Source organism: Lissotriton helveticus, chromosome 7 (genome assembly GCF_964261635.1).
Source record: "Lissotriton helveticus chromosome 7, aLisHel1.1, whole genome shotgun sequence".
NCBI lineage: Eukaryota > Metazoa > Chordata > Amphibia > Caudata > Salamandridae > Lissotriton > Lissotriton helveticus.
Window position 1 is genome coordinate 122,127,362 of NC_136068.1, and position 16,473 is coordinate 122,143,834.

Here is a 16,473-nt window from a genome sequence, read left to right on the forward strand (position 1 = left end):
CCGGCGACGTCATCCCGGCGCCAACTACGCCGACGACGGACGCGGAGTCGCAGACGACGCCTACCGACGCGCAAGGGTACTGCTAAGCAAAAGTTTTCCGGATCCAGTCTGACGCCTTGGGGTATTCTAAGGTAAGGAATCTAATACTAACCTGTTTCTTTCAGATGCGATGTGTCTGCAGCAGTGCTAACTTCTTGATTAGAAACCATAAGTCCTTCCATAAGTACCTCATTAAAACCTTCCCTTTTATCTCTAGGTAGATGTTCTGCAAATTGTTGGAGAGACTCCCATAGTGCTCGGTCATATCTACCTAAAAGCGCTGTAGCAGTAGCAGCTTTCATGGATGTCGCTGCTGTGTTGCACACTTTTCTTCTCACTGAATCTATTTTACGGCTTTCTTTATCGGGTGGAACTGTGGATGTTGGAGCCGTAGTATGTGGGATCATGTTCCGGAGGGGGATACTTCTTTTGCAGCCTGGATGGAGCTTTCTTAATAGAAGAGGGTGTTAGAAAAAGTTCCATCCCCGGTTCCAAAAATATTTTTATATTGCTATGTTTAATTTTTCATACACATGTATTTGTTCTACACACAGGATTCCCTTTGGTGCAACTGTATAGAGCAACATAAAGAGTTTATTACCATTTGTCTTGAAAAAGAGGGATTCAACTAGTAGTGCCATCGAAACGCGTCAACGCAACACTTAAATAATTCGTGGAAGTGACTGGATCTGTAGATGCCAGAATTTGTTATACTGTACCAGATCTCAGTCTAACATTTTTTGTTGCAAACAAATTTGTGTAATTGAATGACTAAGTGTATTGTCTGTTTTGTGTTTCTCTCTTATTTTTAGCACCATTTGTGTCCTTACTAGGTAAGGGAATTTAGAGTGTATAGGACGGTTTTGGAATTTGTCTACAAACAGTAATGAATTAGAGTGATTGAATATATGTGCATTATTTTAATCATTCTCTTTTTAATCATAATTTCATACAAAAAGTTTTTTTAATACAATTGAATAATAATTCACTTTTGATATTAATTTTTTTCGCCCTTTATTATATACTTGTTATTTACTGTGTGGGTTTTTGCAGTATTCTTCTTCCAGCGTGTGTCTGAATGGTGAGGTGTTAGTTGATGTCTGCCTACAATTGAGTATATAGATACCGAGGGGAAATTTGTTTTTACTTAACTTCTTGAAGTAGACAGTCTGTGATCTATGGGTTTTTCTCGATGTTGAATGACATTGTCTTCTCGACGTTGATCAACATCGATGAGTCGAAGCCGATCGGCGGTGATGTGTCGACACCTATCGGCAGTGATGTTTCAACGTCGATATGCGATGATGTGTCGACGTCGATAGACGGTGATGGGTAGACGTCAAGTGATGCAATGTTTTTGACGGCGATCTTGTTACCATCTGTGGTGGGCTTCTCGTCGCCGAACAAGTTCTCACCGTTGGCGTAGCCACTGCCGTCGAAAATCTTCTCCTTGACATTGAACTTCGATGTTGTTTTGACCCAGAGCCCTGGGTCGTCGACGAACAGGTCGCCGCTGCTCCTCTTGACGTTGTGGCCTTCGACGTCGACCGGGAATGACACCGTTTTTCAGCCATTCTTCTGCTGGGGAGCACCCAGAGGCTGAAGATAGAGCCCTAGTAGGGGACTGACCCTCTCCTCGCCCTGAAGTCCCACCTGATGACTGAACCTGCTATGTTCTTCATTCTTCTGTTCCTTGAAGTCGAATCCTCTTCCTGTCACGCAATCTAAGCCTGGGAAAGGTTTTATAGATGGAACAGGACTCAGGAAGGCGAGTAGCAAGTAGACAAATAATGCACACTCTATGAGGGTCAGATTTAGCCTTCTTCCTTCCACAGTCTGGGCACTTATCAAAAAGAGATGGCATTTTTTAAAGAAACTGTGGTAATTCCTGTCAGAAAAAGACAGAAAAAGGTAGAGAAAGACCAAAGATGTTGAGTGAAACACTTAGAAGTAAATTTCTGAAGAGATTTTTGATGAAAAAAAGAAATTTGGTAGAGATCAATGCTCCAGGGTCCTGATAGCAGGAGCCGGAAAAAAAAACTGAAGTAACTGCCACTGGCTGGGTATCACAGGATCATCATAGGGCATCTCTGGAGTTTTCTTAAAGGCATAGCGTCTAGTTAAGACATGTAGGGCCAGATGTAGGTAATTCCGATTTACCTACTCTTAAACACCAAATCATACCGACCGGTATTTGGCTACCTACATCTGGCCCATAATGGCAGCCTTTGGGGGCTACTCTGTCCCATCCCTTCATCTCTACCATGAAAAAGGAGTTTTGTGAAGGTGGCTTTTCTGTGTGTTAAACACCATAAAAAATTGCAAAAAACATAGTATATTGGCTTCTTTTTCACTTCAAGATGAAGTTGGGGCATTTGAAGCCTAATTATTTAGGCTGCATTATTGTCTTTTCTATCTCTTAAGTGTCTTTGCAGGCCTTCCTGAAGAAAGTTGAAAAATATCCACATTTAAGAAGATATATCTAAAGAAGTGCTCTGGGGTCCCGGCACCTGGGCGGGACTATTCAAGTGAATATGATGTATCATGGAAATTCCCTACAAGAGGACCCATGTTACATGTTTTGTTACGCTCTAGGTTTAAATTACAGCCTCAAGGCACTATTTTCTTAAAGGCCTTCAGACAGGACACTCACTTGGTCCTAAACTAGGTTGGCAGTGGTTACTTTACTCGCTAGCACATCGCATATTTATGTTAGACCTTATATAAATTTCCCTTCATTAGCTCCACATAGAGTACAACCTAATCCGGAATTAATATAATAATTCTTTTGTCATATTTCAAAGCAACTAATTGCATACATGGACATAGGTATTTGAATGTACTTGTGGCATACAATGCATTATGGGTAGGGTGGATTTACCAAACCTTCTGCAGGGTGCAGAACCATATGTGACAAAATGTGTATGATGCTCACTAGGGACCTCTAGGAACAGATTGCGGTACTGCACCTACCACATCTCGCATTTATATTAGACCTTCTATAAATTTCCCGTCATCAGCTCAACATAAAGTACAACCTAATCCAGAATGAATATAATAATTCTTGTGTCACATTTCAAAGCTACTAATTGTAGATATGGACATAACTATTTGAATGTACTTGTGGTACTGTCTTGCATGCAATGCGTTATGGTTCTCGTGGATTTACCATATCTTCTGCAGGGTGCAGTACCATATGTAACCAAAAGTTGCTCACTAGGGACCTCTAGGAACAGCTTGCAGAACTGCACCTAGACAAGCAGTGCTGGTGCCTTGCTCGCTACAGACCTCTAAGTGTAGCTTGCGGTACTGCACCTAGACATGCAGTGCTGGTGCCTTGCTCCCTAGGGACCTCTAGGAGGAGCTTGTGGTACTGAACCTAGACAAGCAGTGCTGATTCCTTACTCACTAGGGAGCTCTAGGAGCAGCTTGCGGTACTGCACTGAGACATACAATGCTGGTTCCTGGCTTACTACGCAACCAATTGCAATGCACTAGGTCTTGCAATATTGAAAGTATGAGCTATTGGCATTGTATTATTATTTGCAAAGCCATTAGGTCAAACGATCAGTAATGCGAGACCTATTACATTGCAAATGCTTGTTAAAGAGTAGTTAATACAGAATCTATTGCTGTTTCGACATGCTGCTAACAATTATTGAACTCAAAAGGATAAATTCTGACTTGTCCCTTCTAGGATTCAAACTTGAGACTTGAAGGTTAAACTAGAGATGAGCTGCTAGCACATAGGTCACTGAGCTATCTGGTCACAGTTATGCAAATATCAGTTATTGAATATTCATTAATACCTCAAACCTACCATTCCATGCTCTGCAGTTTGTGAATAAGGAAGCATTAGAGCAGCACATAAGACGGTGTGCAATTTGTCGCTGGGGTGTAAATATTGCTTACCTGAGTGTATGTGCAGTTCTTTTTATTGCAATTGGTACACAGGAATAGGTCAGTCTCTGTGCCGCTCGTCTTTGACAGCTGATGCTCTCGGATTGACTCTTTTGTCATTGCTTTTCTGATCTCTTTTAGCTCTTTGCTTGCCATTTCCTGTCAAGTAAAATCAAGAAGTAAAAGTGACTTACTCGTAAGCCTAATCTCAATATATGTAGGCTATACCAAAAAAATGTTTCACAAGTCATATTTTTATTTTTCAAACTGTGCTTCCTTCAGCCTGGCTCTGCATTCCCTTAGTTATGTTCAAATAAGGTTTGTGTTAACAAAGTCTGGCACTGCAAAACGCAAAAATATTTTAACACTCTTCCAAACAGTCAAGCTCTGCAAATAGCAAGGCACTTCAAACTCCCAGACTAGGTCTGCATGTTCCTGGCCATCCCTGGCACGCCACTCTTCAGGCCCTGCATACCCTTTGTCAGGCTCTGCAAACTTTATCCATGCTTATGGTGGTGGAAGTGGGCTGTGGTGGGTGGAGTCACCGATGAGGTAACATTTTGACATTGTACTATAGGGTTATATGGTTTGCAGATGAAGAAGAGCGCACAATCCAGATCTTAAGATGAGTTCCACAGCACGCAGATAAGAAACCAGGTACAAGCAACTAGGGGATAGATGTCCAGAGCTGGCCCAAGGCAAAAAAATACCCTCAACTGCTTCCTTACCTAATTTTTCTTGGCAGCTGGAGGTTACAGATTGCCACATGCAGCCCTTCTACAAGACAAATCGATGATTATGGGAGAACTACAAAAATGGCCAGGACAAGACAACCACAGATGGTTTGACTTCACCCTTAAACTGCAGTTTTTTACATTTCTGTCAATCATAACAATGGGGAGCCAGATGAGTTCCTTGCAGGGTACAGCAGAAAGACCAGTCTATAATAATGGAGACAGGGCTTCAGTATACTCTAATTTTGAACACCGACTACATAATGTAAACATGCTGTAAAGGTTGGGAGGGGCAGAAAAAGCTTCAAAGTTTATCAAAAGGAGATAACTCTTTTGACAGAGCAGCGCTGAGAAAATCCCTTAACGCAAGAGAAGATGAAGATAAGGAAAAAGTTCCTTAGCTGTATCACTCAGTTCAAAGCTCGAATTGTTGTAAATCACATGCTGTGCAATGTCTTGCCTTCTAGTTTCATCTCAAAATACTATATCTTGCGTTTCCTATAAGAGTTTGTTTAGGAATCTAGTGTGTGCAGAATGGCTCATGGTCAGTGCCCTAAAACCCACAATGCAATGGTGCCCAGATTTACTGCCTATATATTTTGCCATATCAAATAGCTGGTGTCTGTATCTGTGTGGGAAACCTTGGCACAATAAACCGCTAATAGCACTTTCCAGGCAGTGGAGCGAAAGGATGGGTTGTATGTGAATCTACAATACTATAATATGTAAACTGAATGTTAAAGGCATGAATTGTCTTGAATTGAAAAATGTGCTGGTGTTGATCACATACTAGACAGAAACTGAGCTCACGGCAAGGACTGCATTTAGGAGGATTGTGCCCAAAATATTGGGATCATATCCTAAATTTCCTAGACTTGTTGCGGCGTTGGAAAGGCCTTAAAAGCTACCATAATTCAGACAGCCCCAGTGCCTCAGTGCGGCACTCAGGTGAGACTTTAGCTCGTTGATTGAAACCCCAAAGATGTCAGATGTTTGGTCGCCATCCAGAGCTGGTCTATGAATGACTGTGGTAAATATCTCTCTTGAGCAGTCAATCATCAAGGTATGAGAACACAAGTATGCCTGATCATTGAAGGTGCGCAGCAACCACCATCATTCTTTTCATCTACACCCTAGGGATAGAGGAAAGGCTGAAAGGTAGCATGGCAAATTTGAAGTATTCTGACCCCTGTGTACTGCAGAGAACAACTGTGGAACTTCAGAAAGTGGGTATGGAAATACATGTCCTGCAAGCCAATAGAAACCATCCAGTCTCCTGGGTCTAGAGCAGAAAAAATCTGGGACAAGGTGAGCATCTTGAATGTGTCTCGTCTAAGTGAGTGACCAGGTACAACTCAATCTTTCAGTGCATGGATGTGGAGGGTTTTGGTTACTGTGTAAACTAAAGTATCAGTTGTCATGTTATGAGTGATGTCAAGAGTATGCTCCAAACTTGTTGCAGCAGAATGAAGAAGCATTCTACGCATGAAGACCTATTCAAGAGAAAGTGGGAGCGATAGTTTCGCAAAAAGTGTATATAAGCCTCTGTCAATCTTTAGGAGAGCCCATGTCTTTGTTGGTGGCCTTTTTACCGTTCACGCCAGCTATTACAGTTTGTTTATGATAAGACTTCCAAGGTTTGCATGGAGGCCAAAAGTAAGTGCTCCCCAAGGGGCTATGGTCGAAGTCTACCCTCTGTAAGCACTGTTAAATCACAACTAAATTTATGGAGTCCTCCCAAGAGCAATAGAAGTCAAAACTCGGAGGCACGGTTATACCATCAGTAAACCACAGTATGGATCTACCCAGGAGCAACAGAGGAGTGACCAAGCAATCACACGAGGAATACACGGATACAGACAGCCAAGATTAATGACAAATATCTTGGCTTGCAGAACATGTATTTTCAAACCGCACATTCCGCACATTATAATGCTCCCCAGGCGCTAGACTGGTTCTGGAAATTTTGCCAGAAATTATCTTGAGCACAGCTAGGTTGAGCTGTCCAGCTCTGTGCTGTCTCCAGTGTCTAAGCACCTCGCATGAAGGCTGTGCATGGTTGCTGGACAGAAAGGGCTTTTAGTTCACTCATGTGACAAGCCAGCATGAACGCAATGAGAAACACAGACTTCAGGGTCAATAACCTCAGAGGGCAATTGTGCATCAGTTCAACTGGACACACATTAGAAATGTGAGAACCAAATTCAGATCTCACTGGGGCATCGCAGACTGTTTTGGTGGAAAAATGTGGGTCAGTCTTTTTAGGATGAAAATTACAAAATGTGATTTAAACCAAGATGGCTGATCAGGAAACCGTACAAAGACCGAGCAAGCCAACAAATAACCTTTAACTGTAGAAACAATAGAGCGTTGCTGGGCTAAAGAAATGCAGAAAAGAAGGATGTCTCATAACTGGGCTTGCAGGGACTGAACATGACTAGAAGAACATCACACAACAAACTTCTCCCAGCGTCCCATATGGTATTGCTGGAGGATCACCTGCCTGCCAGAATGGCATTGACTACCTCAGAGGGAAGGTGAAACAAATTTACCTGTCACTCCTCAATCTCCAAGCAGGGAGGTATAAGTTGTACAGGCTCGTGTGTTGGCCCCTGCCTTGTTATTTAGACAGAAAATCCACCTGAGGATGCAGCCAAATCTGTGGACAGGTGTTCATGGCCTGAGGTTCTAGGTACCACACTCTCCCGGCGCAATACAGAGCCACTAGAATGACTTGGGCCCAGTTGTTCCTGACCTTCTTCAGACCTTTGGGCAGCAGAGGTAGAGGTGGGATGGTGGACAGGAGTCCCAAGTGCCAGTCCAACCAAAAGGCATCTCTGAGGAAGAACTACAATGGGAGCTCCAATGCATAAATGTTTGGACACTACGCTTTCTCAATGGTGGCAAATAGATTCAGTATGTGTTCTCCCCACAACTGAAATATGCCCTGTGCCACCTCTGTAGCTGTCATTTGTGATCCGCTAGGCAACATCTCGAAGTTCATTTGCCCTAGTGTTTAAAGATCCTGCCTGGTGCTCGATGACGAGGGAGCCCTGTTGATCCAGCCAGTTCCAGAGGCATACAGCCTCTTGTCACAGTACCCACGACTGCCACCTTGCCCTGCATGCTGCAGTACCACATGATGGTGGTGGTGTCCCTAAGGACCTGCAACCGTTCTCCCATGATGGACTGGAAGGATTAGTTACTTACCTGTAATCCTAGTTCTCTTCCAGGGGTATCCTCATCAAAGTCATAAGCACATGAATATTCCTGCCCATGTGTGGGACCCCGGAAAACATATATCATATCTATGTAGCTCTACATATATGTATATATACATATATAAACACCCACAATGCAGTCCTCTCTGGAAAAGCTGACCATGCTGCAATAGAAATCTTTGCACATAAACATTCCAATAAAAAAGCAGGTAGAAAGAAAAACCTTTGAAAACTGCTTTATTATACAGTAAAAAAGGTAATCCTGCCAGGAAAGTGAAAGCATTGTCAGCACGTAGGCTGCATTGTAGAAAAAACCATAGAGTAGAAAGCTGAAAAGCTAACTCATATAGACAGTAACAGAAAACTGGCACCGTGCCTTTAAGGCAGCCATGGCCCCTAGCTCCCATCATGCCTCAGGGGTGACAGTTAGGTCAGTTGTTCTTTGCGGATAACCGCAGACCATATTTTAAAAAACATACATATTTCACATGACTACTTGCCCGGGGAGGCGGGTGGGTTGCTTATGACTTTGATGAGGATACCCCTGGAAGAGAACTAGGATGACAGGTAAGTAACTAATCCTTCCATTCCAGGGGATCCTCATCAATAGTCATAAGCCCATGAATAGAATAGCAAGCCATCCCCTCATCCTGCGGACGAGTAGACAGAGAACTATTCAGACATAAGAAAACCGCCATTAGGCGAACACAGAGTCTGAACTCTCAACACTGGAACAGATTCCGCAAGGAAGCTTGGCCCACTTGGGTATCTGCTCTGGAGTCTGAATCCAGACAGTAATGCCTGGTAAATGTGTGAACCGATTTCCAAGTTGCCGCTTTGCAAATCTCAAAAAACACAGTTGATGGACAGAATGTAGAACAATGTCATGATGTATGACATTGTTCTACATTCTGTCCATCAACTGTGTTTTTTGCAATTTCACCCTGAGTGTACTGGGGATGCTCAGACGTGAGTCCCAGGCTCTCCACACCACTGCAGTCAAGCTATCCAGGCTGATGAAGGCTGATAGCCAGAAACCGGTCCTTGGATGCTTGATTCCGGTCTGGGAAAGACATAGCTTGGTAGTTCGGACTGGACTGTTCCCATGAGGCACAGGGTCAGAGCTGATTTGCATATAGCCAGTGTCTAACCCAGGGTGGTGTGGAGTGCAAAAAAAACGATGGATTTAGGCCCAGATCCTTGTTCTGGGGTGAATGTATGACATTTTTCTACATTCTGTCCATCAACTGTGTTTTTTGCAATTTCACCCTGAGTGTGCTGGGGATGCTCAGACGTGAGTCCCAGGCTCTCCACACCACTGGAGTCAAGCTATCCAGGCTGATGAAGGCTGATAGCCAGAAACCGGTCCTTGGATGCTTGATTCCGGTCTGGGAAAGACATGGCTTGGTAGTTCGGACTGGACTGTTCCCATGAGGCACAGGGTCAGAGCTGATTTGCATATAGCCAGTGTCTAACCCAGGGTGGTGTGGAGTGCAAAAAAAACGATGGATTTAGGCCCAGATCCTTGTACTGGGGTGAATGTATGACATTGTTCTACATTCTGTCCATCACCTGTGTTTTTTGCAATTTCACCCTGAGTGTGCTGGGGATGCTCAGACGTGAGTCCCAGGCTCTCCACACCACTGGAGTCAAGCTATCCAGGCTGATGAAGGCTGATAGCCAGAAACCGGTCCTTGGATGCTTGATTCCGGTCTGGAAAAGACATGGCTTGGAAGTTCGGACTGGACTGTTCCCATGAGGCACAGGGTCAGAGCTGATTTGCATATAGCCAGTGTCTAACCCAGGGTGGTGTGGAGTGCAAAAAAAACGATGGATTTAGGCCCAGATCCTTGTACTGGGGTGAATGTATGACATTGTTCTACATTCTGTCCATCAACTGTGTTTTTTGCTTTGCAAATCTCGGCCATCGGTACATTATGCAAAAAAGCTACTGGTGCCGCTTTGCCCCTGGTTGAGTGAGACTTCGGGGTAGCGAGCAAAGGTTTATTTGCCAACTGGTAAGATAACTTTATACAAGAGACTATCCATCTGGAGATGGTCCTTTTAGAAGCACCTGAACCTGTTCTGACCGAACCATAGTTTACAAACAAATGGTCAGACTTTTTTACAGATTTCGTAGATTCCAAGTAAAACTTGAGAACCCTCTTAAGATCCAGCGAATGCAGTGCTCTCTCCGCTGGTGTCGTAGGATTTGGAAAGAAAGAGGGCAAATAAATTGTCTGATTTACATGGAACTCCGACACAACCTTAGGTAGAAAGGAAAGGTGGGTCCGCATAACCACTCTATTATGGTGGAAAACTGTCTAGGGCTCTTTAGATGACAAAGCCTGAATTTCGCTAACTCTGCGCGCAGAAGTGATTGCCACCAGGAACACCACTTTCCACGACAGGCGTTGCAGAGATGCTTTATGAATGAGCTCAAAGGGAGAGCCCATGAACTCGGACAATACCAAATTCAACTCCCAAGGTGGAGAAGGAGGTCTCACAGGAGGGTAAACCTTCTTTAGCCTCTTCAGGAAGTCCTTACCCACCTGTAGCTGAAAAAAGGAAGGCTGGTTAAGAGACGTACGATAAGCCGTAATTGCTGCCAAATGTACCTTTATAGAAGAGTATTTTAACCCAGACTTGGCCAAATAGAGTAAGTATGGTAGGATGACTTCATCTTGACCAGTAACTGGACTCCCGTAGAATGTCCATGCAGTCCGAAGGAAGGTTTAGGTGTCCATACTGCAGGACTTCAGGAGCCATGCTGTCAGGCTGAGTGAGGGGAGGCTGGGACGGAAGATCTCCCCCCCATCTTGGAAAGAAGGTCCGATGCGGACGAATTGACAGTTCCAAGAAATCTGGATACCACCACTGGCGAGGCCAATCTGGTGCTATTAGTATCATTTTCATCCTGATTACTTGTGCGTTACCCCTGAGGCGGAAGCCGGGGGCTGTCAGTGTGAAGGACGCTGTTATTTCAGTAGCATTTTGTTTTTTAGTCCTGTAATAATTTGTACACGATCGCTTTTATTTTCTTTAAAAGTGTTTGTACATTGTGCTCTTTTAACACCTGAATATTGCACTGTTCCTACCTCTGCTTCGCTCCACGCACAGCCGATCTGGTGCTGGGACGAGTGTAGGGTGGACGCCATTTTGGGTGTAGGCAGGGGTAGCGCTCTAGTTGCGGCTGCCTCACGCCCGCCTCTCCTCCAATAAATGAACATCATTCCCCGACGGTGCAGCGGGCGGGCGCAGCGGGCGGCGCGCCAAAGGCAAGCCCGTCTGCGCCCGTCATCGCCAGGACATCGCCTCTCGCCTGTACCCCTGGTCGAGGAAGGCGGGAGATCCGATCCTATGATAAAGAGACGCTATTTGCACTACACACAGAGCATACCTGTAGTGAGTTACAGGGTCAGCTCGGGCTCACACGCCTACAGTGTCCCTCATGTCATTTTTCTGTCCAAAGACCCTGTTTGGCCAGTCAGAGACCCGGGTCTGCCAAACATGTCTTTCTCACGATCCTTCAGTTGAATGTTAGATCACTTGTTAAGCACTACATAGAAGTACAGACACTCATCACTGAAGAATCCCCTGGCGTTCTCTTCCTGTGTGAAACATGGATGCGTGATGATATGACCTTTTTACCTAACCTGACGCTTCCGGAGTGTTACTTGATTAGGTTTGTAAATAGGAAGGCTAGAGGCGGCGGCATAGCCGTAATTTTTAAAGAACAATATGCCTGCTCCTTCATTAACCCCTATGGCGCTCATGACGAGCCCAGCTCGTCATGAGCGTAACGTGCCCTACGCTGATGACGAGCTGGGCTCGTCATGTAACGCGAGGTTTTTAAAACCGCAGCGCGCAGCGGGAAAACCGCTAGCGCGCATGCGGTTAAGGAAGACATTTTGGGCTGTGAAGGTGCCTGTTTTAATATTACCATTAGTCCGTGCTTTTCGTTGTCAGGACTTTACATTTATCGACCCCCAGGACCTGCATCTAAGTTTATCGACTCTCTACTGGAGGTGGCTAGTTCCTTGGTGGTGGGAGCGGCTAACTTTACGATTCTAGGAGATTTGAATCTCCATTTCGACCAGGTTCACGATCCTACCATCAAAAACCTCCTGGCTGATCAAGCGGCCTTACAATTGGATTCTCTGATTCAGGTCGCTACGCACTCGGCAGGGCACATATTGGACCCTTTGTTTTCCAACATCCCGGCGATTAAAACGGAAGCACCCAAACCTATGGGATGGACTGACCACTACCTGGTTAAAGCCATGGTGGAGGTCTTGGAGCCATTCAAAAGGGACAGGCTGAACCAGGTCTTTAAGCAAGCACTAGTCATCCCTCGAATTGAATACGGCAGCATCGCCCTCTGTGGACTCCCCCTAACTACAACCGCACCCCTAAGAGCTTCTCTAAACGCTGCAGCGAGACTCATCACTGGGTCAAAAAAACACTCCCATATTACCCCTGACTTGAAATCCCTGAACTGGCTGCCATTTGAAGCTAGAATACATCTGAAAATCGCCTGCATGACACACAAGGCGGTACATCTAAACTCACCCGGATACCTCGCTCAGAAACTGACAATCTCTGGAGGAGCTAGAAACACCAGAGGCACAAACAATCTTCTGTTGAAACCTCGAAGATTCCGGAAGGAAAAAACATATAAGCGCTCCTTCTCAGGAATGGTGCCTAGGATCTGGAACTCTCTCCCGCCCGAAACCAGGCTTATCTCTTCCACCACACTCTTTAAAAATGAAGTAAAAGCTATCCTCATGGCTAAATACACCTGAACTATTATCTTGACCACTGGTAGTACTCTGCACCGATCTATACTACATGTTTGACCCTTTTGATTATTTGTATGAACTGTCTTATTACTCACATGTTTGGCTTTGTAGCCACCTATTTGTACCATTTTGTACTCATGTCATGTTGGGCTTAGTTGCCACCTATTTGTTGTTGTTGTAATAGCTTTATTCGATAAAAACATATCATAAAAGCATTTCTCACATCTTTAAAAACAATTTTATCAAAAATCATCAACATTAAAACATTTTGTATACAAAGCAGCATATTGGGCAGGGGGGCTCATTCACTGGATTAGTAGTTTTTTTGCCGTTCTTAAACGCCAGGCCCAGCCCAAGAATTTTGCCATACAAGTGGAAAAGAGGGGTCTGGCATCTGTACGTAGTATACGTAGGGCTTCTAAGTGAGAACGAGTTCCCAAACACCTACAAAGGGGCTTCAACCACCTACGTCTCGGGGCTGCATAGACACTGCACTCGAACAACACATGGGACACGGACTCTACCCTTAGATCACAGAAGGGACAGTAAGGTACGGTTTGGGCGGGCGGTTTCCAGGTGGAAGTAAACTCACACAATGGAAGCACCCCCACCCTAAACTTAATGTACAATGATCTGTCCCATGCGCTCTGGATAATGTCTAAATAAGGTTCCCTATACGGGGTTTCTTTGACTAACAGAAACAGGGCTACGGATTTACAATGATTTGTACTACGAACCCTCTCATTGTCTACCCATGCCCAATAAGCCTTCTTTAGCTGTTGTTTTGGAGGTGCAGATTTGTTGACCCAAGCCTCTCCTAGTCCTAATTTATAAAGCAGCTTTTTGACCTCCCTGAGCCAGATGATCTTATGTGGACCCGGTAGGGACATAATGTCGTTTAAGGCTTCTGCATAACTGCTAAGTTCTTGCACATTCCAGATTCTACACCATAGGAGAAGCGGGCGTAATTTCGCTTGGTCGCATATTGCCCGGGTACCTGCATCTAGCAGCAGTGGGATTGTTGGTGTGCTGTGGGGCAAACCCATGAGGTCTTTATGGAAGTTATTCTCAAGATGAACCAGAGTGTCAACTCTATGAGTGCCCCACAGTTCGGCACCATATAGTGCCGCGCTCACAACCCTTGCCCTATAAATATCTAAGGGGGCCCCAATTGGTTTTAGTGGTGAGGCACGCTGTTCCTTGAGCAATGCACCTGCCACCCTTTTGTGAGTCAGAAACACCTTTTGGTGGTGTGCCTTCCAGCTCATGGTATCACTGATACGTATACCCAGGTAGTCAAATTCTTTGACTCGATCAAGTGGGACAGAATCTAGGGCCGGTGGAAAAACAGACTTTTTGGGCGGGTTAAGGACTAAAAACTTAGTTTTGCCTATGTTTATAGCCAAGCCCCTTCCATCACAGAAGGCCTTAAAGCTGGAGAGCAACGATTGGATGCCCATTGGTGATTTCGAGATAAGGAGGGTATCGTCCGCGAATAGGAGCGTTGGGATTTTCCTTCCAGCCAGGGTGGGTGCATCTGATGGCTGCTGAAGAAGGTGTTCCACCACTCCGTTAATATAAAGAGAAAACAGAGTGGGGGCAAGCACACACCCTTGGCGGACGCCCCTGTCCACGGGGATACGAGGTGTTTTCTCTCCCTGTGCACCCCATCTAATTTGGGCAAAATTCCTGTCATGAAATTTTACAAGCAACGACAGCAAATAAGGAGGGAGGCCTAGCCCATCGAGGACGTTCCATAAAAGTGTGCGTGGTACTAGGTCGAAGGCAGTCCGCAAGTCAATAAAGACTAAATACAAACTGCCCCCTCCCAGCACCACCACTTTCCAATAGATCATAAGAAGACGGAACGTCTGCTCGATTGTGCCTGTTCCTGTTCTGAAGCCTGCTTGAAGATCTGACAGAATCCGATTTTCATCGGCCCACTGGATAATCCTGCCCAGTACCACCTTTCCTGCTACCTTTTGGGATGAGTCCAATAAACTAATGGGTCGATAATTCGCCGGGTCGTCCCTAGAGCCTTTTTTAAAAATAGGTACGACTTCAGCACCCCTCCACGAGTCAGGAAAAACCCCGCCCAACAATACCTCATTCAAAAGGGAGGCAATTAGTCTACTCCAAAAAGGAGGGTAATTTTTAATTAGGTCTCCTGGAATTCCGTCGGGACCTGCCGCTTTATTCGAGACAATACATCGAATCGCTCTCTCTACTTCCAAGCTGGTAAATAGACCATCAGGACATGGGAGGTCAATTATAGAATTAGGCAGTGAACCCAGAGGTGGGCAAGCTAACTGAGACACACTTGGAGGAGCGGAGTACAATTTCAAAAAATGGATAAACCATACGTCCCCAGGAATATTGCAAGTTAGCTGCTGGTCAGTGGGCTTTTCCCTAGCTCTTAGTAGGTCCCAGAACCTCTTAGCATCCTTCCTATTGCTTGCCTCTACTAGATCTCCCCAAAAATTAGAATCATAATCCTGCTTGGCTTCAGATATGATTTTTTTATAAAATTTTCTCGCGGCCCTAATATTAACTGTGTCTTTGGACTTTAATGTGGCGACAAGTTCCCTCTTAACTGCACGACATTTAGCAGTATACCACTTATCTGTCGGTTTGGGAAAAATTTTCGAAGGACCCCTACGAGTGGATTGGGGAACAATAAATAGGTCACTCAGTGCCATTATAGTCTCAGTGAATAGGGGTAGGATCTTTTTACCAGTGGGACTTAAAGTGTCCATCTGAGGCTCCAATCCTGCCAGAATAGTCCCGGCTTGGGCCATCCTTGTTTCGTCTGCTAAGACTTTCGCCCACTTCAAGCGTCTACTACAGTTTGTGGGGGCTAATTCATGGGAAGATTTCCACTTGTAATCGGGTGTACCATGGCTTCCAACCTGCCAGGGAGGGGTAATGATTAGTGATAGAGGGTTATGATCGCTGTCACCCGACACTATAACCTCCATGTCTTGGTGGTATGGCCAGAGGTTGTAGTTGAGCATGATGAAATCAATTCTTGAGGAATGCCCTGGTCTATTGTATGTGTGAGCACCTGTGTAGTCAGATTTGGATCGACCGTTTGTCGATCTCAAATTGTGCTCCATACAAATAGCATTGATCTCTATTGCGTTTTGTGACCATTTAGGGATCGGATCCAGGTTCAGAATCGGGATGCCTCTCCTGGTGTCCTCCTCAAAGGTGTCCAAAATGTCTTCTCTAGCCAGTGGCTCGAAACAGCAATTAAAGTCGCCTGCAAGAATTATATAAGAGTCAACGCTGCAGGCAGCCAGATTGCGGTTTAGGCCTGTGGAAGGTAGATGGGATACACCGCCTTTAGGACCCCTTAGATAGATATTGAATACTTCCATGTTTCTTCCCCCTTTGTGGGTTATCGTTAGCCACTGAAGATCTGGTGACTGGGTAGTCCTTTCTTTTACACTGAAGCCTAGTGCAATACTGACCCATATGATAAGGCCGCCAGAAGGGCGACCTTTAGATCCTTGATGCTGGGCGGCAGGGATGAAGAAGGTGGAGAACCCCACTCTATGTCTTGGTTCTAAACACCAGGTTTCCTGGAAAAGGCAAATATGATAGGGTTCCAGAAAATCATTCCATTCAGGGATGTCAAAGTTGCGACCAAGCCCGGCCGCATTCCAACATAGGATTTTTAGAACAAAATCACCGGGTGGAGAAGCCTTGGAAGAGACAGTAAATAATGGAGAAACAGTCGTGGCCACAAGGTTAGAAGACCTCGCAGGTGGCTCG

General features: G+C 45.1%; 1 protein-coding gene across 7 annotated transcripts in view; it reads right to left on the minus strand.

Annotated features, from left to right (window-relative positions):
• The window catches only part of TCEA2 (transcription elongation factor A2), a 620,358-nt gene that overhangs the window by 300,107 nt on the left and 303,778 nt on the right, over positions 1-16,473 (minus strand). For all 7 annotated transcript variants that reach the window (XR_013598494.1, XM_078651653.1, XM_078651650.1 and 4 more), the window contains one exon: positions 3,952-4,098. Coding sequence is in view for 6 of the 7 variants with exons in the window: in XM_078651653.1 (XP_078507779.1) it covers positions 3,952-4,098 (147 nt within the window). In the remaining variant the exon portion in view is untranslated. The remainder of the gene's footprint in view (positions 1-3,951; positions 4,099-16,473) is intronic.